The sequence below is a fragment of the Podarcis melisellensis genome (genome assembly GCF_964234715.1).
Source record: "Podarcis melisellensis genome assembly, chromosome: 2".
Taxonomy (NCBI): domain Eukaryota; kingdom Metazoa; phylum Chordata; class Lepidosauria; order Squamata; family Lacertidae; genus Podarcis; species Podarcis melisellensis.
In genome coordinates this window covers 12,993,778-13,018,821 of record NC_138529.1, presented here as the reverse complement: position 1 = coordinate 13,018,821, position 25,044 = coordinate 12,993,778, and the positions used below count along the sequence as shown (strand labels likewise).

Below are 25,044 nucleotides of genomic sequence, written 5' to 3'. Positions count from 1 at the left end.
ATAATTTTTATTTGTACCCCGCCCTCCCCAGCCAAGGCCGGGCTGACCTTTGCACCCTACACTGACCAGTTTGCATTAGCCAAAGTTATGACCAAAAGGAAATTATTGCACAAGGTGGCTCTGATTGGATATGACTCTATTGTAAACCTCAAATGAATTCTTGGTAAAACAATTAAAAACAGCTATTCAAAACAACATTCAAAATTAAAACCAGTGATAAACTAAAATCAGATCAAAACAGACATCTGTGTAGAAGCACAGTTGTAGAGTTCGAAGGGATTTTGACGGTCATCTAGTCCAACCCCTTGCAATGTGGGTTTGTCTAACCAAAAATACTTTTAGCAGGTGCTGAAAAGGGTGCAGTGAAGGTGCCTGCCTGATGTCAACCAGCAGCGAGTTACAAAGTTTAGGTGCTGCCACACTACAAGATTGATTTCTTACAATTGTCATGCAACTGTAACTGACCCACTGGGTGTTTGGGTAAACGTGTGGAACTGAAATTCAGCTTCCACTGACAACAGTGGGGTTTCAGTGTAGACCAGCACAGGTATGAAACCAGGAGAAAATGAGGCTGTGAGGAAAGCGAACACCTTTAACTATTGGCCTTGGTAACAAAAATAATAAAGAAACAGATCCGGCTAGAAACCCTGGCCCTTAAACTCACGTGCCTCTGAGCACGTGCAGAGTGACCCGCTCCTTTTCTGAAGGGCACCGTTTCTCGTTTCTGTGGCTGCTGCTCTAAAAAGCGTGTTATGCGCAGCACGTGAGAAAAGAACAACACCTGACCCTTCCTCCTCCCCGTGTCTCCATCTTCTTTTCAATTAACCGTCTCGCCCAGCCACTCAAGTTATGACCGGATGTGAGACATTTCGCCAATTCCCAGGAAGAAAAAAAAACCCCACTCGCGTCACTTGTTACATAACCGCTTCATTAAATGGAGGAAAAAGGCGGGACGTCGCCCTCTGCGCCTGAGCTAAAATGGCGCCAACATCCGTCACCTTTTCCTTAAAAAACAACCACACACCGCAGGGACCGCCTCGCCCATTGGCCAATTTAAGGAGGTCCCTCTTCCTCATTGGGGCAGCCTGTTTTTCTTCTGTCTCTTCTTGGCGCTGTTTGGCTAAGCGTTCCATCACTCTGAAACGCGTCTTTCCCTCGCCATTCTCTCTGCGGAAGCTGATTGGCTACATTCCGTGTCATTACCCGCATTATCCCAGGCCTCCCCAAACCCACTTTGCGAAACGGTCTTGGGGGCGGAGGGGAGAGCCTCAGCCGTGATTGGATTACAGGCAATTCAATCACGAGTTAAGCCGCACAATTTCATCACGCCCGTTCAGGCATCAGAACCCCCCCTCCCGCGATTGGCCGTCGGCGCCGCCTGTTATTTATTTTGCCTCCTGCCCGCCCCACTCGGAACAGCGAGTTCAGAAGAGCTTTCGGCCAAGCCCCGCCTCCCACCATTGGGTGGGGCCTCACCTAGAGGCGTTTCCCGAAAGGCCTACCGCCGCGGAGCTTTTCGTAAATTACTCCTGCTCCTTTCTCACTTCCCCCTCCCGCCCCGCGACAAAACCCCGCCTCGTTCCCGCCCTAATGGCCGGGCGTCACGCCACTCACGGCTAACCTCCGCCTCCCGCCATCCCCTCCCGGCTCCGTGATTGGGCGCCGCGGCAGGAGGCGTGCCCTGGAGTTCGGGGCCGTGTCGGCGCCAGCTCCCTCCCCTCGCCAACCCTTTGGCGGTCACCGGTGGGGTTAGGCTGCCTCGTCACCGACTTCGCTGCCCCCCGCCCCGCCCACCCCTCTGGCGCCACTTGGGTTCGCCTCCCCCCGTCGGCCAACATGAGCGGTAAGGACGGGACCATCGCGGGCGGGCGGGGGGCGCCGCCTCCCTCCCCGCGCCCCGCCCCGCCCAGCCCCCCGGGCGGAGGGACCCGGGCGGGGGAGGGGTAACGAGCCCGGCTGAGGGGAGGGCAAGCCGGGCGGGAGCCGCCTGGGCAGGGGAAGCCCTTCGGGGAGGGGCCCGCGGGAAGGGGAGCGGGGCTAGTGCATTGGGGGGTGGAGGAAGCGCAGCAGGAGGAGGGCGGCAAGTCGCCTCAGGGACCAGGGCAGGGCCCAGCGCGCGGGTGTGCCGGGGGGGGGGTGTCCAGGGCGGGACCAGGTGGGGGCAGGAATACGGCTGGGGGTGGGAATTTCCCGGCGGGAAGGAAGGAGCAGCCTCCGCCGTAGCAGCAGCCGCCGCTCCTCCTCCTCCACCACCGGAGGAGCCTCCGTCGCCGTGCGGCCCAAAGCCGTGAGGCAGAAGCAGGCGCTTGTCTCTCGGGGTGTGTGTTTAAAGGAAAGGGGAAATAGGTTCCCTTCGCTGCGCGACTTGGGCTAGGGCTCAAGCTGCGGTAATTCTCAGAATAACCGAGGTTAGTGAAGGAGCGGCGGAGCGTTCCTGAGCATGTGCAGAGTTGCTTTCCCCCGCGCGTGGGTTTCCCTCACGAGCTTGCCCGCATGGGGCGGGGAGGAGGGCGGCAGGAGTAAGTATAGCTAGGCTAAGCTCTTTGCTTCCGAGGTGGAGCATGAGGGTGGGGGGTTCGATCCCCACGTTGGGCGAAAGATTCCTGCATTGCAATATGGTTTGGGCTGGAGAGCCTCGTGGTCCCTTCCAACACTGCGATTTGGTTGACAGAAACTCAAGAGAGGCCTAGGCCCATATGCCAGACACACATCTCCTAAATATAGGAAGGCAGTCTTCAGTAACTTACTGCTGGTTCTTTTTTAAAACGATCCCACGCACACTTGGATTTCCCAGATAATTTCTCCTGTCCTGTCTTTTCCATAAACTGTTTGGGGCCTTAAAATAAGGTTGTATTCACTTGGAACTCTTCAATGATTAGGACTTGAAACTTTGCTTGGCAAGCTTTGCTATACACTAAGTATGCAAGGCTTAGAGCGGTGCAGAGCTCCTTGTTGGATCAACCGCAAGTCAGAAGTTTGCATAACTCCTGCGCCACTTGGGACTGACTCATGCAGCTGCTTCCCCAGGTCCAGACAGATGATTCTTTTTTTAATGGCTTCATACCTGAAAGGTATGAAGGGGATTCCAGGGTATCTTGATACATCACTACTAAATAAAGAAGTGTGTTTCAGCAAGGGGGATACCTTTTTTCTTATAGTGGCATGCCACTGAAAATTAAAATTTTAGTGACATGGTGTGAGGAAGGCTGTTAAAAATAGGCTTGATAATTCCCCTTGGGGGCAACCCCCCCAATATGCAGATGTAAAGGGCACTCTGAGAATACTGGGTGGTATTCCCAACTGAGTTTTAAATACTGAAACACGGAAAAAGCTGTTCATGTTGTATATGGTAGTATGGGAGCACAGAGTCTATTGAATCTGCTAAGAAGATTGTTTTCCACCTGGCTTTCAGCCTGAGTTGTTTGCCAGATTTGCTATTTAATGTGTGTCTCTAGAGCTTTAAAAATTGCTTCTATACCAGTAGTGAGGAGGAAGTGATCCTTGTGGTGCAAGAGATATGACAATCCTTGAGTCACCATTTCTTTGCCTAGCCTGCTTTATGTGGTGGTTGTGAGTTTGTACACCAACAATTATGATTAACAACAGCTTGGTTCAGTGAGGAGAGGCCATCTTATTTTCACATATGTGACAGCACGTCCTCCTCCCACTACCCTGCCACCACCATCTGACTTAATTTTTCATTGATGATACATGATGCATATCACCCCCTTCTGGTATGTTGGTTGGTGCCCTTTAAAGGCTAACTGAGATGTTATTGTTGTATTTGTACCCTGCCCTTTCTTGAAGGAGTTCATGATATCATTCCTTCTCATCCTCTGAACAGTTCTGTGAGGTATGTCAAGCTGAGACTTGTTCAGGGATGCTCATAAACTTTGTAGCTAAGCAGGAATTGGAGTATGGGTCTTCCTGGTTCAATCCCAGCACTGTTCACTACACTAGTGCTGTCTGTTTTCTCTAATATCTGCCCCACAACACGCTCTCTTCCTTCTGCTCTCCCGCCCCCAGACCTTAACTCAAGGTTAGCTCTTCAGGGTGCTAGATGCTTTTCAGCACATTTTCCAAAGGCAAGGTACTTATATTTTCCATTATCCAATACAACACCAGGTGCTTAACCATAATACTTTGAGTTGTCTGCAGTGAAGTGAATTACTTAACAGTAACTAAGAATGCTCAAAGTCCCTATTTTTTAAATCTGTATTTTCAAACTGTGTTCTTCCTCCTGGTAGAGCTGCTTGCTTTGTCGTACGTGTTTGACCATTCTGTCTTCACTCTTTTCTTTTTTCCTTCCTGCACCCCCAATTCCCATGCAGACCATGATATTTCAGAAGAAATGGTTATTGTCAAAACTGAGAAGGTAGAAGAAAGCTGCAGTAATGATGGACGGAACTGTGAGGGCCAGGTAAGTGGGGGTTCTAAAATAGGCAACGGTTTCTGTTTGTATGCGGGGAGCTTTGAAGAATATTATGATGAAACGTTCTCATTTTCAGTTTCATTGGATGTAACCGTTTCAGTTACTCATGAACATGCTCTAAAATCTTAGAATTCTTGCATCCTTTTGTGCTTGGAGACTGAGTAGGGGGGGAAATAGAGCAGTCATAGAAGATGGTGGGTTAATTAAAGGCTGCTCCTCCAAATTCTAGCAGTGCCCCTGTGAGCTTTATCATTTGAACTTCCGCATTTAAGAATTGTTGGACTGTGCAGCTGTCTTGCCTTTGGTTTGTGGGTCTGATCAGATGCCTGTGCGAGACCAGCAAGCAGGATTTGAACACAAGAAGATGGCTTCCAGCATCTGGTATTTAGAAGTATTGCTTCCGCCAACTGTGGAGGCAAAGCATAGCCATCTTGGCTAGTAGCCTTTCATAGTCCCCATCCTCCATGAATCTACCTACTGTAATCCTCTTTTAAAGCCATCTAGGTTGGTGGCCATCACTGCCTCCTGTGGGTTTTGAAGGCTGTTTGTGATTGAAAGTCACACCGTGGTGGAGGATGTATTTGTTAGAAATCTTCTTGGCGGTGAAAGCTGTTCTCACTGCAGCTGATCTGTACTGTGCTTGTGAGTCCGATGTTTGCAGTCTCTGCTGCTTGTAGTGGGTGGTTCAACAGCTTCCAATAGGCTGTCTTGCTTGTATGCTCCTCCTTAGCTTTTCCTTGTTTTGTACAAACCCCCGGAAAGTGAGGCAAGTGCCTGACTCCTCCTCTCTCTGTCTTGTGTTTCCTGATAGGAGTCCCAGCCTTCCCCTCTGGCTCTGCTGGCTGCAACATGCAGCAGGATTGAATCTCCCAATGAGAATGCTGATGGATCACAGGGACAACAAGGAGGCTCAAATGAACTGGACCTCACTGCTGCAACTCATATCTCCCAGAATGCAAATGGTTGGCAACTAATTTCTACTCCCTCTGGGACTTCTGACTCCCCCAAAGACCAAGGGAACACAAGCAATGATGAGAATGATTCGTCATCCAAAAACCGACCTGCTACCACAGGGCAGTATGTGGTTACTACCACCCCTAACATGCAGGGCCAGCAAGTCCTCACGGGCTTGCCAGGAATGATACCCAGTATTCAGTACCGGGTGATTCCCCAGTTTCAAACTGTGGATGGCCAACAGTTGCAGTTTGCCACCACCCCTACCCAAGTCAGCGTCCAACAGGATGCCAATGGCCAATTGCAGATCATCCCTGGGACGAACCAGCAGCTCATTGCAAATCAGTCGGGGACAGGCAATATCCTGGCTGCCATGCCAAATCTTCTGCAGCAGGCTGTCCCCATTCAGGGAGTGAATGCCCTGTCAGGGCAGACTCAGTATGTCACCAATGTGCCACTGGCTTTGAATGGCAATATCACTTTGTTGCCTGTCAATAGCATTGCAGCCAGTTTGGCACCCACTTCTCAGTCGGTTACTCTAAGCACCTCTGGCTCTAGCGAGAGTGGCTCTCAACCAGCAACATCTGGCGCCTCTGTCAGTTCCTCCAGCACGGCTGTGTCCCAGGCCAATTCTGCCGCTTTCTTTACCAATGCCAACAGCTACAATACCACTACCACAACAGGTAATTTGAGCATCATGAATTTTTCCACCAGCGGCACTCTGGGAACAAACGTTCAGGTGCAGGCGCCTCAGAGGACAGGAAGTGCTCAAAATACTGATGCTCTGCAGTTGGCTGGAGTGACAGTCCAGCAAGGGCAGCAGAAAGATGCTGATCAAAACCAGCAGCAGCAGCAACAGCAGATCCTGGTGCAGCCTCAGCTTGTTCAAGGAGGGCAAGCTGGCCAGACTTTTACTACCCAAGATGCCTTGCAGAACCTGCAGATCCAGGCTCTCCCCAATGCTGGTCCAATCTTTATTCGAACACCCACTATGGGGCCAAACGGGCAGGTGAGCTGGCAGACGATTCAGCTGCAGAATCTTCAGGTTCAGAACCCTCAAGCTCAGACAATCGCCTTGGCTCCCGTGCAAGGAGTCTCCCTGGGGCAGACAGGGAGCACCAACACGACACTGACCCCCATCGCTTCTGCCTCTCTGCCCAGTGGCACCGTCACTGTAAATGCCGCTCAGCTTTCCTCTGTGCCAGGCCTTCAGACCATTAACCTGGGGGCCCTGGGATCTGGGATCCAGCTTCATCAGCTGCAAGGGCTTCCACTCACTATAACAAATGCCACAGGTAAGTGGGAGATTTTAGCAAGGTTGCTAAAGCAAGGTTGGGGTTGAGATCAGTTTCTATTTTAGAAGGGCAAGTTTCTGCCCTTCATTGCTAGTGGAAATGCATTGGAAGTGTCAGTGCAAACATGCTGAAGATTGCAAATGAGGACACAAACTACAAAAATTACAGTTGCATTTCCAGTTCTGAAAATGTATCAGAATTTTCAAGGCTTTGCCGTATTATTAAGATATGCCCAGTTGAGGGTTGTTTCATATTTGAAGACCACTGTTTCAGAAAGTTTTAAAAATGTAGAATGTCCATATCTTGCAGTATACTATGGCACTAATGCCAGTTATAATAACATCATAAATTTACGTTGGGACCTTCCATACGGAAGACTATTTATTACTTCTCATTTTCTTTCACTAATAATAATAATAATAATAATAATAATAATAATAATAATAATAATAATAATTTATTCTTTATACCCTGCCCATCTGGCTGGGTTTCCCCAGTAATATTCTAGGTAGATTTAGATGGCTGTTAATGCTATGATGGCTGCCTGCCTATAAATATACTTTATAACGCTTGCGACTGTGTAGAGAGCTGGCCATTTCTGGAGTGACCAGCTAAGTGGCAAAGCAGATCTGGCACACTCCCAGCAACCATTTTTGAAATAATGGAGTTGTGGAGGGGTGTTAAAAAATGCTTCTCTTATTTATTTCTCCACAGAAGCTGCTTTTGTGTAGTATGATCTCATGTAGCTGCAAAATGTGTAAATACCAAATCTGAACCCAACACCTAGATCTTTTCCATCCAGTCACTTCCTTCCTTCCTGGTGGAGTGATGACCGGATGGAAAAGACCCGCAAGTTTGGCTGGATCCACAAAGCTGCAGCGCGCGCACACACACACCACAGTATGATTAAGTAGTGCTACAGGGAAACACCTTCCACCCAGCTGCAGAAAATGTCCAAAGTAAACCCCTGCCCCCAAGATCTACAGAGATGGCTCAATGTCTTAGGCTTCGCCATGGGGAGAAATTGATGCCATAAGTGATTGGCTCTCCGCCTGGTTGCATTAACCAAGCTGTGGTTTATTTATTCTTTTTGAGGCTCCCTGTGTATCAGTCGTTTAAATGTGGAATTTCCCCCCCTTTGTTCATGTAACGTAACAGTATAACACAAGATTTATAAATACAGCCACTGGTTAGGGATCCAGTCACTGTGTTCCCGTTTTCTGAGATCACTGTTTCCAAAGTTCACTGAGGATGCTTTATGCATTGTTAACTCCTCCCTTGCTCAGTGATATCAGTGGATGGCAAAGAATGTGCAAGTAAAACCCTTGTGGCCTGGGAATTCAGGATTGCACATAGGGAATAGGAATAAGAGAAATTCCAGAAGCTGAAGAGGATGGGTGGGGGAAAAGAATAAACATGCTGTGTTGAGTCACAAATGCCAATGAGCTCAGAGTAACTCTCAAATAAGTGTGTCCAGGGTTGTAGCCTAGCTGTGTTACATTCATTCTTGTGACGTGATGTGGAATTCAAAAGATCTGAAACCATAAGATAATAGATATTTATTACATTAACTTTAGGATGAGACCTCTGGGACTTGGAAGGAGCAGAATTGTATCTTTTAAAATGAATAAATTGTATGCTGTTGACACGGGGCTAAACTTCATGTTACAGTGAAGCTTAGTATTTAGAGTTCCTAACATAATTCCCCTTTTCTAAAGTCTGAGGTATGGGCTGCTGAGAGGGGGATATAATCTCCCCTATACCTTAGTACGGGCACCCCCAAACTCGGCCCTCCAGATGTTTTGGGACTACAGTTCCCATGATCCCTGACCACTGGTCCTGTTAGCTAGGGATGATGGGAGTTGTAGTCCCAAAACAGCTGGAGGGCTGAGTTTGGGGGTGCCTGCCTCAGTGCTACTCAGCTATTACACACACACCTCAGCTGCTGTTGATTATAAGTGGAAAAACTTGTGGACTTCAAGTGGTTTAATCCAAAAAGTTTTCCTCTCTGAGGAGCAGCTCCAGGGGCACGATTGGAGTGGAGTGCTGCTTTTACTGAAAAAAGATTATGTCCTTCACCAGACCTTGATAGTCAGATAGTCCAAGGATAGACCACATGTCACTTTGATGCTCTTTGTTGTTGTAGATGTCTGACCTATGTCTTCAGTCATAGAAACAAAATAATGTGTGAACCAAGAGCTCATTGTCCTTGGCCATGACTACTCCCAGGATCTGCAATGCTTAAACCGGGATGGGGAATCATTGCATCTGCAGATGTTTCTGGACTCCCAACTTACATCGCCACTGACTGTTAGCCATTCTGGCTAGTGCTGATTGGAACTGGAGCCCAGTAACATCTGGAGGGCCAAAGGTTCCGTATACTTGCTCTGAAACATGCATAGAAATCAAGGAAGGTTGCTATTGCTAAGATGTAGCTGGTAGGTGCATTGCCCTCATGGATGCAGATGTGGATATAAATAACACTAGGTTGCAATGCAGCCCAGCCTCAGCCTGCCTGTTACATATGATAGGTGTCAGGTTGTGGTTAATAACTGTGGGTTTTTGTGTCACGTTATCTGCAAATACAACCCTTGTTTTGCATTTGCATTTCTTAAAAATGAGAATAAAGTATTTTAGCCCTTTTGGTTGTAGACAAAATAAACCCTAAAGCAGCGGTGACCAAACTTGGCCATTCAGTTGTTTTGGGATTACAATTCTCATAATCCCTGGCCACTGGCCCTCCACAGCTGGAGGGCCAAATTTGGCCACCACGGAAGTGTCTGACCTTAAGTTTTCCAGTAGTACAGGCATGTCCAAAGTCTGTTTCGGGGGGCCTAATCCGGCCCGCTGGTCAGTTTAATCTGGCTCCTGTGGCAGTTTATTTCCTGGGGTAAAATCCTAAAAAACTCTCAACAACTTCAACCCTAAAAAAAAAACTTCAACCCTTAAAAAAAGGTCAGAAACTTTGGTTGGCCCTCAGAGCCTAAATCTAGCCCTCTTTTAAAAAAGTTTGGACACCACTGGTCCTGAGCTGTGCAGTTTCCATCTCTTCCTCCTACAACTCTCTTAGGCAATTGGGCAAAGGATAGTTGTGTGAGCTAAGTTGAGATTTGAACTAGGAATGGCTGACTCATAGCTGACCCCCCATCAGTTGGTGACATTAACCATTCAGATTCATAATCAGTCCAGCAGAGACAGGGCATTGCATACAGCAGCCTTTGCCAACTGGGTGCCCTCCGGATATTTCAAACTACAGTTCCTATCAGCCCCAGAACCATATTGGACAGGCCAACTCCATCAGGCCTCCTTGCTTACTACATCAGTTCTGGGGTGAGAGACCAGCTCCATCAGGCACCTCATTGCCCCTGAACTGTGACAGCTGGTCATCATAGGAACAACTGTTGAATAACTGGTGCCTTAGTTCAGGTTTAGATTTTCTTCTTCCGTCCCTGTTCCTCTTCCCTTTAGTGTCACTTTTTTATTGTAAGCCTGTGGGTAGGGCATGGGGTACAAATGCTTTAAGTATTTGTACTTAAAGGAGATTTTTACGCAGCTATACAGTGTGGAGGTAGTTTGAATGTATATTTAGAAAGACAAAGGAAGGATGCATTATGGCTATGATATCACTGTTGAAATGTGTAGCATTCAGAATGGCACAAAGGCTGCCATTTGTTACAAAGGGCCACTGGTGAGCAAAAAACATGATTCTGTTGCAAACAGTCTACTCTTAAGACAGTAGATTTAAGTCCATAGATTTGTATAAAGGTACACTAAAACTAGCTGTTGGCACTCAAAATGTGCAGCCTTGTTTTGAAAGAGATCTAATACTGCTTGGGAAAAGCAATTCTGTTTAGAAAGCCTGTCTTGTTTGTTCTTGCTCCTATTTTGCATTGGTTTCTGGGAATGGTGCATGTTTAAACATTAAGTAGTGCATTTGAAAAGAAGTCTCTCCAGTGAGTTGGAGAACCAGAGAATGATTTTTAAGTGTTGCCTAGTTTAGCTTCTCTTTCCTTCACAAAGGGTAATTAAGCTGCTTTGGGGAAACTGTTTTTGTAACGTGCAGAACTGCAGGTGAGGTTTTTGTTCTTGGCATCTTTCCACATAGCCGCTTGTTTGCAAATGTGTCCCTCATTAGTAGTCATGGTTTAGTGTACATCCTGCTTCTCTCACATTGTGGTGTATCAGATTTTCATGCTGAGAGGGCTAGATCACATTCAGATTATTATAAGAATATTATCTCTGAACTCTGCACCAAGAAAAGTGAAATTCTGTAGCCCACAAAAATGGCATATTTACTTAATTTATTTTTTATTAACAGTTTCTCATTCTGCAAATCGTGGGCAAGGATGTTTCCAGGGCAGTAAAGTTCTACCTTCTGACCACAGGAAGCCATATTGAGCAATTTCTCTGGCTGCTGAGATTTCAGCAGGCATTGCCCACACACTTCAAACATATCTTCACAGCCGCAAGGGGTAGATTAAAACACCTTATTTAAAAAAAGGGGGGGGAGCTCAGCTCCCTACAAAGCTGAATTCAATGCCCAGTGCCACATTGCCACTTTTCTGCATTCCTGCATGCGCACAGCCCGTTTTGAGCCTACTGAATGTGATGATAGAGTATGGGGTAGTTGAGAACAGGGCATGGTTGTTGTGCCTCCAGTAAATGCCTTCTTTTGGTTTCTTTGAATGCTTGACACAGTCTTTCATGTTTATAGCTGCTTTTAGCCGTTCATTTCCTTTCCTCTTCTCTGACTTCCATTGGAGTTGCCAGCATCCTATTGCCCTGATGCAGGGTTTCTCAACTTGGGTTTCCAGCTGTTTTGGGACTACAACTCCCATCATCCGTAGCTAGCAGGGGTGATTGGAATTGTAGTCCAGAAACAGCTGAAGGCCCAAATTTGGGGTCCCATCCACCTGTCACTTTTGGCCATCTTAAGGTGTGATTCGTCATGTAGGTGAGACTAGTCAAACTACTGTTTTAGTGTAATCCAGGCCACTTCCGGTGATAGAACGGCACATTGAGTATGGCTTACTAATATTCGGCATGGTGATTAGCCAACACTGAGCTAGAAATTAAAACACACTGAATAGCAAGTTTGACGAGAGACAAGGATGTCGGTTAAAGAAAGAGCAGTGAGCCAAAAGGCAAAAAAATATATTTAATTCATTCTGCTCAACTAGAGAGCAAATGTATTCTAAGGGATAATTCATGGTAGCCATGTGTAATTGTTTAGAACAATTACTATGTTTTATTTAAAAACTAAAAGGATACATCAAAGGGAGCATATATATGAGCTGCAGTTCATCATGCTTGTGAAAAAATAAGTAAGTTTTGCAGATCACAACACATATGTGTTGTGTCCTAATTCTTTCTAGCATGGTTCTTCAAATAAAGCAAACTAGAAAGTTAAGCTTCTGAAATCAAGTCGTTTGTTCAAGAGCTAACAGTGCAACTTTCAACTTGCTCTGTGGCGAGATGTGGGGCTCTTGCCTCTTTTAGTGCACAAGATATTTAATAAGTGAAGTGTTTTTTAAATGAGGAAAGAGTGTTTGAGTACACAGAATGTCTAGGCCCGAAGACAACTCTGTTCTTTCAGTGGCTCTGCACAAACGTTCATTGTGCCGTTAGGCCATGAAGAAGGCACTAAGGCACATTGCATGACTGTGTTCTAGTTTGGGTGCTTGCTTCCTTTCAACCCAAAGCTGACTAGGAATCTGTGACCCGCCAGATGTTATTGGACTGCAACTCCCATCATCTATAGTCAGCATGGCCCGTGGTCAGAAGTATTCCAACAACAGCTGAAGTCCCATGCCTGCATTTTAACTATAGGTGACATTTGGGTATGTTGGCATTTGATTGTGTTGATAGTCCAGTGGAAGACATTTATTTGTAAAACTGCTGTGCAGACTTTAAAAAGTTATCTCGGCATAGATATTTCTTCACAGCTGGATAGGTAAGTTGGTTAGACCAGTGGTTTTTAACCAATGTGTCGTGGCACCCTGGGGGTGCCTTGAATGGTGGTCAGGGGTGCCGCGGGCAACACTGGCCTCTGTCCCTCTTTCTTTCCCTCCCTCTTCTGATGCCTTCTCACATCTCTACCTCCAAAAGGCTTGCACAGCTGTTTATTGCAGCAGCCCTGGCTATAAGCTCCACAGACGAATGGTGTCTCTGGGATGCACCTCTCTTTGGGGTGGGAGTGGGGGTGCAGTTCAGAGACCGGGGTGGCAGAAGCAGCTGCTCAGAGGACTTCCAATGAAAGGGGAGAGGAGGCTGAGGGGACATTCCACAAGGGAGGGTGTTTGAGAAAGGGTGAGAGGCTGCCAGCTGTGCAGGCAAGGGGTGACATAACTGGACTCCTGAGCCCCATAGGGGTGCCACAGAAAGAATGCAGTTGGTAAAGAGAGCTGTGGACTCAAAAAGGTTGAATACCTCTGGGTCAGAGCATAGTGCTGATAATACCAAGGTCATAGATTTGATCCCCATATGAAACAGCTGCATATCGGGTTGGACTAGATGATCCTCAGGGTCAATTCCAACGCCATGATTCTATGCTTTCTGTAAGGGATGTGCTTTGGGTGAGTTCATCAATGGGAAGCCACATGGTTCCCTTGGATTGGAGTGCAGGAGAGAGACCCAGGAGCTTTGCAATGACACAGAATTGCCCCCACCTACTCTCCTGATAGGGATGCAGGTGGCGCTGTGGGTTAAACCACAGAGCCTAGGGCTTGCCGATCAGAAGGTTGGCAATATCGAATCCCCGCAACGGGGTGAGCTCCCGTTGCTTGGTCCCTGCTCCTGCCGACCTAGCAGTTTGAAAGCACGTAGAAGTGCTCTGGTTCGCCAGCAGCGGCTTAGTCATGCTGGCCACATGACCGGAAAGCTGTATGCCAGCTCCCTCGGCCAATGAAGCAAGATGAGCGCCACAACCCCAGAGTCGTCCGCGACTAGACCTAATGGTCAGCGGTCCCTTTACCTTTGCCTTTACTCTCCTGATGTCTTGGATAGCAGTTGGCAGGGGGGAAGTTCGTATATAACACAGCAAGCACTTAATTTGTGCTATTATGCTCATGGCAAACTTTCCAAAACGGCTGGCAGTGATCACCGCATTAAACAAATAGTTAAAGGAATCCTGGTAACACATGGTAAAAACAACAACAACCTGACACTTTATAATCCTTCCTCTTGTATTCTTCCTTAACTCATACTTGAAGTATGGGGCAATAGTGGCTTCTTTTGTTGTTGTAACACTCCAGTCTGCTTTGTGAACATGTGTGCTGGCACCAACCCTAAAATAAAGCAGTTGAGCAAAACTCACTTTATTTGGAGGAGAGGTTCTCAGAACATCTAGTCATTTGACACAGCGTTGACAGGTTTTGGGCTTTTAGTCCCAAGTTACCAAATTTTTCTTATTGATGACTCTGCAAACTTTTAGGCTTGGAGTCTACCACTTCATTCAGAAGGAAGAAAGTGTTGATTTTGTGTTTGCATGCAATAAAGTAGAGAGATCAGTGTTTAGCAACTTTGTGAACTTTGACCAGAGGATTCTTGGGCAAGAACTGCCTTTCAGTTCTCTACTCAGTGGATGATAAGCAGGAAAGACACCATGAGAGAGGGAGGATAGCTGAATTAGGCTTCTTGGTTTTGAGGATTAGCTGGTTTCAGCTTGCCTAACAAGAGAAGTGGCCTCAGTGACTGGGGAAGTTGCTTGTTCCTGACCTCTCCAAGCTAGTAGCTGTAGCTTTTGAAGGCCTCGAGTTGCAGCCCTCCCTGCACCATGGCCAACTCTAGAGATGCCCTTGTTGTACTTAACCGTAGCCCCACCCCACCCTAAGAAGTTAGAGTTCAGACTTCCCTAGGGCATCCTGCTTCTCTTCCAGCTCCAGTTGCATTGAATCTGATTTCTATCCAATTAGCCATTTGCTATTACTTTGGTCTAGCTAGCCAAAAACTATCCATGACGTTGCTGGAAGGGTTGGCATGTAATTGATAGCCATGTGGGCACTTCCTAGCTTCATTATTCTTTAAATGTTTCTGGGTGGCAAACTGTGGTGGCAAACATCAAGACTCATTTTGTCTTGATGGTGCAGGTAATTCAAGGTTGATGGGTGTAGAAAATCTGCTGCCATCAGAGTATTCTGGCTGTCACAGAATTCTACAGAGGGTTTTGAAAAGTCCGTGAATTGACTTGGTAGCTTCTCTCGTTCTCATTGATTATAAACTATGGAGTTTTTCCGTAGAGCTGTCACCTGGACAAAAAATTAACTGATCTGTCATCTACCTCTTACAAGTCAGACTTCAATATAGGTTCCTTTTGAGATATTAAAAAGGAAGGGAACTGGGAACTTTATAAGCAAAGAGTATTGGGGTGTAGGACATAATATTGTCTCCATTCTATTTAATGATGATGCAATGTAATGGAAATACAGTGGTGCCTCGCAAGACGAAATTAATCCATTCCGTGAGGCTCTTCGTATAGCGGTTTTTTCGTCTTGCGAAGCAAGCCCATTGACAGCTTAGCGGTTTAGCGGCTTTTAGCGATTTAGCGGATCCGCTGATAAGTGGCTTAGCTGCTTAGAAAAGGGGGGGGGAGGGGAAAAAACCCGCAGGAACTTTCGTCTTGCGAAGCAAGCCCATAGGGAAATTCGTTTTGCGAAGCGCCTCCAAAACAGAAAACCCTTTCATCTAGCGGGTTTTCTGTCTTACGAGGCGTTCGTCTTGCGGGGCACCACTGTAGCCTTAAGAAATAAAAATGTGCGTGCCCTTAACTCTCAGCCTCACTTTGTTTAGAATTGCCCCTGCAGATGAATCAGCCAAAGCTTTGATTAATCTGCGGTTTAAAGCTTGCTTTCATAATATTTTTTCTTCATCCATCATCTCTGGTACTTGCAATGAATTGGACCTGGATTGTGAGCTGGTATAGGGAACCTTAAGGAAGTGAGGTGTATTAATGTGCAGAGGTACACAGGCATTCCAAGTGAAAAGCAGAAGAGCAAATGCCTGATAAGAGAACACCTGTGACTTCTACTTTAGTGCTAGAAGGTAGTCAAGTAAGTGGGATCTAGAATTTTCTATACCCCTCTTTGCGTATCTTATTTTGAGGCTTGGAAATCGAAACAGGAGTTGGGGCATGCCAGGGCTTGTGCAGAGGCTGCACTTTATCCCTTGGCTGCTAGAGGGCATTGCCGGTTTTGACTTCAAGATAAACTCTCAACAAAATAAGAATTAAAGAAAGAGACAATCTGGGGCAATTTGCCCAGAGATAAGTGAGGATTTGTCAAGAAACAACTACCATCTGCACCAAAGGCATGGACTGAGAACATTAGGTGCAAGAGCAGGGGACAGGCATGGCCCTCCACAATTCTGTATGTGTCATTTAGGATTCTCTCCAATCCATATCTGCTACCAGCCCTCCTTAAGTACTTTGCTCTCCTGGATGGAGAGGTGTGTAGAAACATCTGTGGCTGGAATGCAGCCTTTATTCTGGCCCTGCCCGCCCACCACTGGCATGCACTCCCCCCAAGTAACCCACAAGGAAATACAGCCCTCAGTTTGAAAAAGGTTCCTGCCTCTAATGTAAGGTAATGTGGGGACAAAAGGCAAGCAAATAAGCTTTAAAATGCAACTTGTTTATAAGTGTACAGCAACAGACGCTGGAGGGCAGAATTCAGATTCCTAGAAGCCAGCGTCGGGTTCTCATATTCCATAGATTCCCGCCCCCCCATCTCTCCCCTGGTGTTAGAAATAAGATATGCAATCTTGAGTAACTTCATAGTCCTAACTGCAAGCAAATTAAGCCAGACATCTGGACACAAATAAGTTTTATTGAGAGCGATAAAACCCTGCTTAGAATGGCTAGAACCCCAGCACAGATTTTGAAGACTGGTGTATGACAACGTCACTGTCTTCAGTAGGTCTCAAATCTCAGTGTAGTCCTCAAAAAAGGTTCAGTAACTAAAGTGAAGTAATCTTACTCAGAACCAGCTCCACTAGTTTTGTCAGCTGTTTCTATGGCTACAAGAAACAGCAAATAAAAAAAAATGAGCACATTTTAACTCGTGTTGGATCCCAGTACCAAATATTGCAATTTGCTTGGCACATGAATCAAACTAGATTTGAAGCTCATTATTACTATTTATTAACTTCAAGCACAAAGTAAACAGAATAAAGTTTTACACAGCAATAAGTATTTCTTTCATATGCTTGCATCTTCCTAAAATAGTGTATTAATAATAATAGTAATTTTTTATTTATATCCCGCCCTCCCCAGCCAAGACTGGGCTCAGGGCAGCTAATGTATTAATGTAAATCTTCTGCCTCATCACCAGTACTTAATTTATTTTAATGCGTCATTTCCTCACATTTATTCCATGTCTCTTTGCTTACAGTCCTGGTATTGTACCATTTTTAAATTTCCACCTGGAACCAGATTTTTCTTTAGTGTGGTGAGCTAATAAACAAAAACTTGAGAGTTGTAATTTGGTCCAGTTTACAATTCAGACATACTGGTTTAGCAGGTCTCATGTTTGCGCAACTATCCGGTGTTACCGATGTCAGAACTTCCTTGTACGGCAAGTGACTACTCAGGGCAACACATAAGCTTGTTAATAGGGAGGCAAGAACATATTACTTGGACCAAAATGCAGTGAAGAGATAAAATAATTCAATTGGTGCAATAGGTCAGTGTCTCTGGCTACTAACCAGAAAGTTGGTGGTTTGAGTCCACCCAGGGATGGCTGTGCTTTGTGCTGTGTGGTTGGACTAGATCACCCTCAGGGGATCCTTTCCAACGCTACAATTCTGTTTCCAACACACCCTTGTTTTCAGTAAATCCCCCCCCCTCAAAAAAACAGCAACCCAGGCATAAACAAATATTCCTTGCTGGGTCAAATCAAAGATCTATGCAGGCCAGCATCCTGTTCCTCACAGTGGCCAACCAGATGCCTCTAGTAAGCTCAGATGCCCGGGCATGAGGGCAGCAGCCTTCTCTTTCTGTTGTTCCACAACAAAGGGTTGTCAGAGGTGGCTGTTGATAGCTGGCAGTGGAGATGAGTGTCCTAACGCCTAGTTCACAATCGTATAATGCACCAGTTGTTTGTCAGGGTGTCCAGCCCTCCACCCCCTTTTCAGTGTAGAATAATATACTAGGCCTGTGCTGTTAAAAGATTATCAAGATAATTCATGTGAAATATTTCAAAGCACTGTATAAGATGCTGAGTGTCTAACCTGGGACCAGAGGGTGCTTGCATTTTACTAGATAACCCCTATGGCATAGTCGCGCCCCCCCCCCCAGCATTACCTGAGAATCACACCCACCTTAGACAACGGTGCATTTTTGTCCCATACTCTTGAGTACTGCGATGGCATATGCATTGGAGGTTGATTGACAGCAATGGCTTTGAGGAGCGATTGTGTATCTTCTTTTAAATGGAAGCCGCGTTGCAGAGCTAACTGCACAATTTGTATTGCAGACTCCTAACGGCTTTATGTATGCCTTGGTCCGATGGAAATGAGTGAACTGGACCATACTACTGGCATATGCTAATTGCCTCTGAAAACAGATTGCTCAGCCTGCTGCGTTTTGCATCTGTTACGATTTGCGTGATACTCCTCTCCCCGCCTCACTCCCCCCAATGCGTGGAAATAATCAAGCAGCGAAGCTTGTAGGAAAATAAACTATTTGGGAAGTGTAGCGGGGAGATATGGAAGAAGCAATTAGATGACAGCATAAGAACGGCCCAATAAAATGGAAACTAAAATTGATAGCCTTGAAAGTGCCCCACTCATTCAGGGTTCCCCTCCCTTTACAAAATGTTTTATATCCTTGCCTGCATTTGAAAACTCATCAGTGTTGTGCTATAATTCCTATGGTTTTTGTAATTGGATATTGGCTTTTGAGAGAAAGGAGGAGAGAATATGGTGCATGGGCTGTTAACAGATGATTTTTCAACTTTATGTATGCTTTCTGTGATCATAGTAATTAGCCAGCTAGCAGGCTCCCAGGAAAAAAAATACCCCTGATATCTTCCTTAGGAGAAGCACTACTTAAACTATTCTCTCTCCCAGCCTGCTGTATTTATTGCCTTTTCTCTCTCTATTATTGGGATGGTTCGCATCTGTTTTGCAGATTAGCTCCCCGGGTGCTACTACAATCATTTCCCGTTAAACGGATACTTTAAAAAATCTTTCTGTTAAGCCCAGCACTTTTGTAAGTTCCCAAACAAAGAAACTTGAACAAAGCTGTAATGTGTAATACATAAGGTAAAAACTTTAGACTTCAAAAGAATCTAGGCCCCAGTGCAACCTACTGTAGTGGTGGGGATTTAGTAGCTTCAGATAGTTTTCATATTCTTAGACAACAGTTACTGAGTAAGTACTACTTTGTCCTCCAGGGTGGCTACAAGGAGTTAGGAAGTGTTCACTTCGTTTTGGATCAGCAGCAGTTTGTGTCTTCTGAACCCAACAAGCTGCGGTTAATCTCAGCTGTGGTTTAAATGAAGGTAGCTAGCTTTCAACAAACCATAGTGAAGATGAACCACTGTTTTGAGCTTAATGATGAACTGCAGTTAGTCAAAACAGAGAAGCACTGTGCACACAGCAGGACTTTGTCTTCCTCCTTGCACAGGCACTCGGAATCTGCTCTGGAGGGACCTCCAAGCCCCTAGAGCAGATTTTGAGAGTGCATAGGGGGCTGCAGGGGAGAGGAGGGGAAAGAACCATTGGGCAACATGCGTATGGGGATTTTTTTGGAAGTTGCCTGTGGGAGATGCAAGAACTGTTCCTCACTGGAAAATGTGAAAGCTCTCCATTTGCTCACTACTCCAAAGAGTAATTTTCTCATTTCCTTTGGGGCAGGATGGGGAGAGAAACCACCCAGACAGCTAAACTGAAAAGCCGAATGCGGTGTTGGTTTTAACCGGATTGTTCTTTTTCTGTAGGTTGTGTGTACCATTGCCATTTTGATAGTGAAATCCAAAGCAAAATTGTTTTCCCGCAGGTGATCATAACACCCACCTCAGCCTTCACGGCACCGGTGGCGACGGGCTGGCTGATGATGGGACAACCGTTGAAGAAGGAGAGGCCAGCCCGGATGCTCAGCCGCAGCAAGGTCGAAGGATGCGCAGAGAAGCATGCACTTGCCCCTACTGCAAAGACAACGAAGGAAGGTAAGGTTGCGCAGGCATAGCATGTGTCATTAATGTGTTGTCTGCTGTGGTGCAAGTGAGGGATGGAGTTGGCTTGGCGTTCTTTTGTCATCTTTTGCATCCAGGACTTTCATTAGCAGCAAGTACACATCCTCAAAGAATACTGGGAATTGTTTTGAGGAGGTGGAGAAATATCTGCAGGAGGGTAGCCAGCCCTCCTTGTTCCCTCCCAAAATTACAGTTCCTGGGTTCCATGTAGCTGGGGTGGGAGAGAATGATTTGTTCAACCAGTTTATTTTCTGTGAGAGGAGTCTTAGCCCCAATCACCCTGCTGCAAGATTTCAGTGCTTAGAGCTGCCTGGGTAGGATGTCGGTGGTTTCAGGTGAAGTTGTGCATCTTGTGCTTCCATGTAGACCAAAGTTTTGCCAGGGTTACATGATGGGGAGCTACAATCAGGCTTATGTTGCCTTTGCTTCTGATTGCAATACTAACAAAATAAAGCTTCTCATGGTGCTCATGGGAAATGAAGTGTTCATTTTCTGGGTGCCTGGAACCAATGGGGAGCCTTCCAGCAGCACCCATGGATTCTTTCCTCCAACTCTTATCCAGCATGATTCCTCCATTACCATCTGCATTTATTTTGCTGTCCCATTTATTTCCTACATTTCCTCACCCAATTATGGATCTGGGCTTAAAATAAATAAATCACATTTCCAGAGCCGAATAATGTAGCATCTGCCTATACCAATCCAATGAATGAGCGTAATTAACTGTGCTACAGAAACTCAACTTCCTTGTTGTAGCAATTAAACATAAACTGCCTGTATTCAGGACATGAAACCTGCACAAGCAATTAGTGCAAAGTAAAGGTAGGGGTGGGAATGAGGTAATTTATGGCCATTGTTTAAAATATTAGCCATAGATGAGCAGAGAGCACCTGCTTAGATATGTTTGTTCAGCATTTTGCCTTTCAGTCCACTAGAGGCCTCTCAAGGTGGCTTGCAATTGAAATAACCATCACTTAAACCAGCAAAGAAAAAATTAAAGCACACGTATTTGAGATAGGGAATTGTCTCCTTGTAGTTACAGGACCCATTGACTCTCTTCCTGATCTCTTAGAACAGGCTGGTCTATAAATCTGCTTGAGAGAACTGAAAAATAACTGTCCACTAATGTGGGAATCTGATAGCGAGGCTGATAGTAAGTGGTCTCGTTGGCCTTATTATTTGTGTAGCTGTAGAGCATCTAATTTTAAAGGGAGATCCGTGTTATATTATTTTATTGGTTTAAAGTGGGTTAGAAGTACACAAAACACACACACACATTTTAGAGACGCGCAGGATGTAACATGATGCTGGTCTCAAGGTAAAGACTGAGAATTGGGAAGGGATTCAGAAGACGTAAGAGACTGAGAAAGCACATTAATACAACTGGGATTTATTCACTTAAGCATATCTAGTGAAAATACACTGAGCATTTCCAAAAATATTAAAAGGATTCTATGTATGGGACTATTTTTAGGGGCACTGGGGATCCAGGGAAAAAGAAGCAGCATATCTGCCACATCCCAGGCTGTGGGAAAGTGTATGGGAAGACATCTCATCTGCGTGCCCACCTTCGGTGGCATACCGGAGAGCGGCCGTTTGTGTGTTCCTGGATGTTTTGTGGCAAGCGCTTCACACGCAGTGATGAACTGCAGCGACACAAGCGGACACATACAGGTAAGTGCAAGGACCTGGTGTGGTTTGAACAAGCAGCACCATCAGCTCAGGGCAAAGGAATGATTGGAACAAGTGCTGTAGGAATGTTGGAACCCTTCGTGAATGCAAGGCTGATCTCATCCAGCAGAACCCCAGAATTCCCTAGTGATGTGTTTCTTATAAACTCCGGACTCCAGCTGCTACAGAGTTCTTGTTAAAGGGCAGATAGTCATCCTCTCTGCTATGGATTGAAGACCCTTCTTCAGGCTATGAATGAATGAAGGAATTATTTTGGTCACAGACCAGTTCCAGCTCACATACAAAATCAGGGAAGCCACGAAACACAATAGGGATATATTTAAACTTGCAGTTTGGTATAACAGGGACAAGACAGATATAGCAGCAGTTAAAATATATAAATTAGATCTTACTAAAATATAGTGAGTCTTCAGGCTATGGTCTCACAAACACAGGAACAGTATCCAGCAAATGTGTCCTGCCAGCACAAGGATTACTGCTTGTGCAGTGGGGAATCCCCCCACTTTCCTACCCCCCCATACACTGCACCCTCCCTAAATCTGCTGTGGAAGATTTGGGGGATCCCCTAGAACAGATTTGGGGGAAGTTCTGTTTCACAAACAGAAATCATTGTCCTGACAGAACACATTTGTTGGATATTGCCCAGGTTTAAGAAATGGGAAGATGTTATTTTTATAGCATCCGTACCCTTGCTCACTCCACATTTCAGCTGTGTCCCAATTAGAGCAGAAATATAACACATTAAGAACTACAGCTAGTGGAGTAACTGTATGCCAGAGCATTGCATTTTAAATGTTGCACTACGCACATTCGTTTAGAAGCTTCTTTTTCAGATGCTGCTTTGCATATCATTTGTAAAAACACAATTGCTTTCCAAAATTTGCTGAAGCTAAAATAAATGCTACTAAAAACGTGCTTCCTATAATGGTAGATGAAAGTTACTGTAAATCAGCAAATAAACTTGAGCAATAATGGAAAAGTAATTAGAAACAGCTTATGAAAATATGTTGTTGTTTTTTTAAAAAAAGACCACACCCAGCAACAGGCATATGCAGATGGCATAAGGCAGATATCACCGAGAAAGACAGTTAGAATGGATGCTGTTTCAGAGAAGGCCATGCCTTGTGTGCTAGCTCATCTCACTTTGCACATGGGTGTTCCCCAAAGTGAAGCCTTCTCTGCAGATCTTAAGGAAGTTTGCTGGGAGAAGGCTTCTCTTGAGACAGCACTGGGTCTTAGTTATTTAGGGTTATAAAAGTAATAACCAGCACTTGACTTGGGCACAGAAGGAAATGGGAGAGAATTTCATCTGCTAAAATAGGTGCTGTGTGCAGTGTATAGCTAGGCATTGTCACCACACAAGCACTTGCATTCCACACTAGAGCCATCTTCAAAGGCCACTTTGTGAGTGTCTTACAGTAATCCAGAAAAGGACACAAGAGCATGGATGGTGGTAGGGACCAGATTCCAGCTGGTTTGGAGCACCACTTGCTCACTTTCGATAAGGAAGTGCTTGCTGGTGGAAGGGCTTTGATCTTTTGAGTGTGGAGGGGGGTCTATGCAGTCTCATCCTCATTTCCTTTCTGCAGGGGAGAAGAAGTTTGCCTGCCCAGAGTGCCCCAAGCGCTTCATGAGGAGCGACCACCTCTCCAAGCACATCAAGACCCACCAAAACAAGAAGGGGCCCAACAACGTGGCCATGGACGTCTCTGCCGTCTCCATGGACACCGGTGCTTCAGCAGAGGGCACCAGTGGGGCAACACCTTCGACCCTAATTGCGACCAACATGGTGGCCATGGAGGCAATCTGCTCCGAAAGCATTGCGCGCCTTGCCAGCAGCGGCATCAACGTCATGCAAGTGGCAGATCTGCAGTCAATCAACATCAGCGGCAATGGATTTTGAGGCACCGCGGACTGCGTGGTGGAGGTGTTGTGCAAACGTGGGATACTCAAGGTAGCAATGGGTCCAAGGGATGAGATCTTTCATTACACAAAAGCTGAAAGATTAGGGACTCAGCTGCACCACCCAGCCTCCAACCCCCATTGTGGTCTCCCAGGAATACTGCTTGCAAAATAAGGCCTGCTTGCTGTCCAGGTCAGCCCTCAGATGCCTGATGTGATTACCTGGGGAAATGATGGAGATGGTCCTGAGCTGTTTGACTCGTTTTGTTTTGCTCTCCCCTCACCCCCATAAAAGTCCACCCCCTTGTTAGGTACCCCAGATGCCATCATGCCTTGGTTCTAAATGTATATGATCATTGAAATACTTTTTAGCAGAAAAAAATCTATATTATTATTATTATTATTGTAATTATATAAAGCTATAAAATATGTTCATTTTGATGAGAGGTTAAAATTGCTGTGACCAAAGTCTTTGGTCGTTGTTCAGATGCCTTAACTTGGAACTCCTTGAGCTGTTAGGTGGTGCTCAAGCCTATGTTCAGATGCTATATTGCATTTTACATTGTAAGTATAAAAACATAAATTTAGCTTTTTGTATGCTTGGCTTTTAGGTTTGTCTTTCTTCTCTCCAACCCCCATTTTAAAAAACAACAACAATAATTTGGGTACTTTTTTGTTTGTTTGTTTGTTTAACTTTATTTCCTTGGGGTTTTTTTGTTTGGTTTTAATTCTTATTTCTTCTCCTTTTGGAGAGAAGTGCATCTGTGCACATCAGCTATTCCCCCCACCCCACACGCCGCCATGTGGTAGGGTCCATGACCTGAAACATGTTCTATTCTGATTTTGTTGCGGGAGTTAAGCAATTAAGATGTATTCTGCTGCTGCAGTCACTTCTAGGCCTGTACCTTTGGCACAAGCCCTATTCACTTTCTGATTTGAATCAGTCAAAATCTCATATAATAAAACCTGCAATGGAACTGAGGCCCAAGTAACCTGGTAACGCATGCAGATGATGTGCCAAGCATGTTACATATGTGGTGGTGTGTGTTTTGAAAGGGTGAGCTCTTTACTCAGCCAAGGAAGTGTGTACTGTGGGACAAGATAGATCTAGAGCTTTGTATCCCGTTGTGTTTTTGTCGGTTTGGTAGGTGAATGCTATACCAAATAGGAAAGGAAGATGGGTATCTTGGATTTGTGTTTATTTTTTAAAACCTTAAACTGCCTTTGGTAGCATTCAGCTCCCTTGCAATATTGTGCATTCCCATGTGGGTGCAGTATGAATAGGAAATGCAGCAGCTGGGACTGGGTGTTGTTGGCTATCAGCAAGCTGCAGAAGATGTGTGAGGGCCAAAATAAATGAAGAAGGAAGAGGGTGCCTTTTGAGGAGCAACAGGGCCTTTTGATCTTCTGTACTTAGCAGTATTTGGACATTTCCCCAGAGCCCTGGGCTTCAGTGTGAACCAGCCTGACATTCTATGCAGCACCACAGTTGGCCATACTCCGCCGGTGCCTTACCCTTTCTTTTTCTTCTTTGTCTTACCCAGCTGTTAAATAAAAGTCATCTCTTCTCCCCTTGGGC

General features: G+C 45.6%; 1 protein-coding gene across 4 annotated transcripts; it reads left to right on the top strand.

Annotated features, from left to right (window-relative positions):
* The first annotated feature begins 1,711 nt into the window (after window positions 1-1,711).
* SP1 (Sp1 transcription factor) lies at window positions 1,712-24,062 on the top strand. 4 transcript variants are annotated; one of them, XM_081898606.1, is made up of 6 exons: window positions 1,712-1,843; window positions 4,332-4,420; window positions 5,244-6,681; window positions 19,676-19,844; window positions 21,346-21,545; window positions 23,153-24,062. In XM_081898606.1, exons 1-6 carry the CDS (start codon window positions 1,837-1,839, stop codon window positions 23,464-23,466), a joined length of 2,217 nt encoding a protein of 738 aa, XP_081754732.1. In that variant the 5' UTR covers window positions 1,712-1,836; the 3' UTR covers window positions 23,467-24,062. The 4 variants fall into 4 exon arrangements, with proteins under 4 accessions (XP_081754732.1, XP_081754733.1, XP_081754734.1 ...); XM_081898607.1 differs by lacking the exon at window positions 1,712-1,843 and adding an exon at window positions 2,202-2,408; XM_081898608.1 differs by lacking the exon at window positions 1,712-1,843 and adding an exon at window positions 2,228-2,318.
* Window positions 24,063-25,044: the final 982 nt, after the last annotated feature.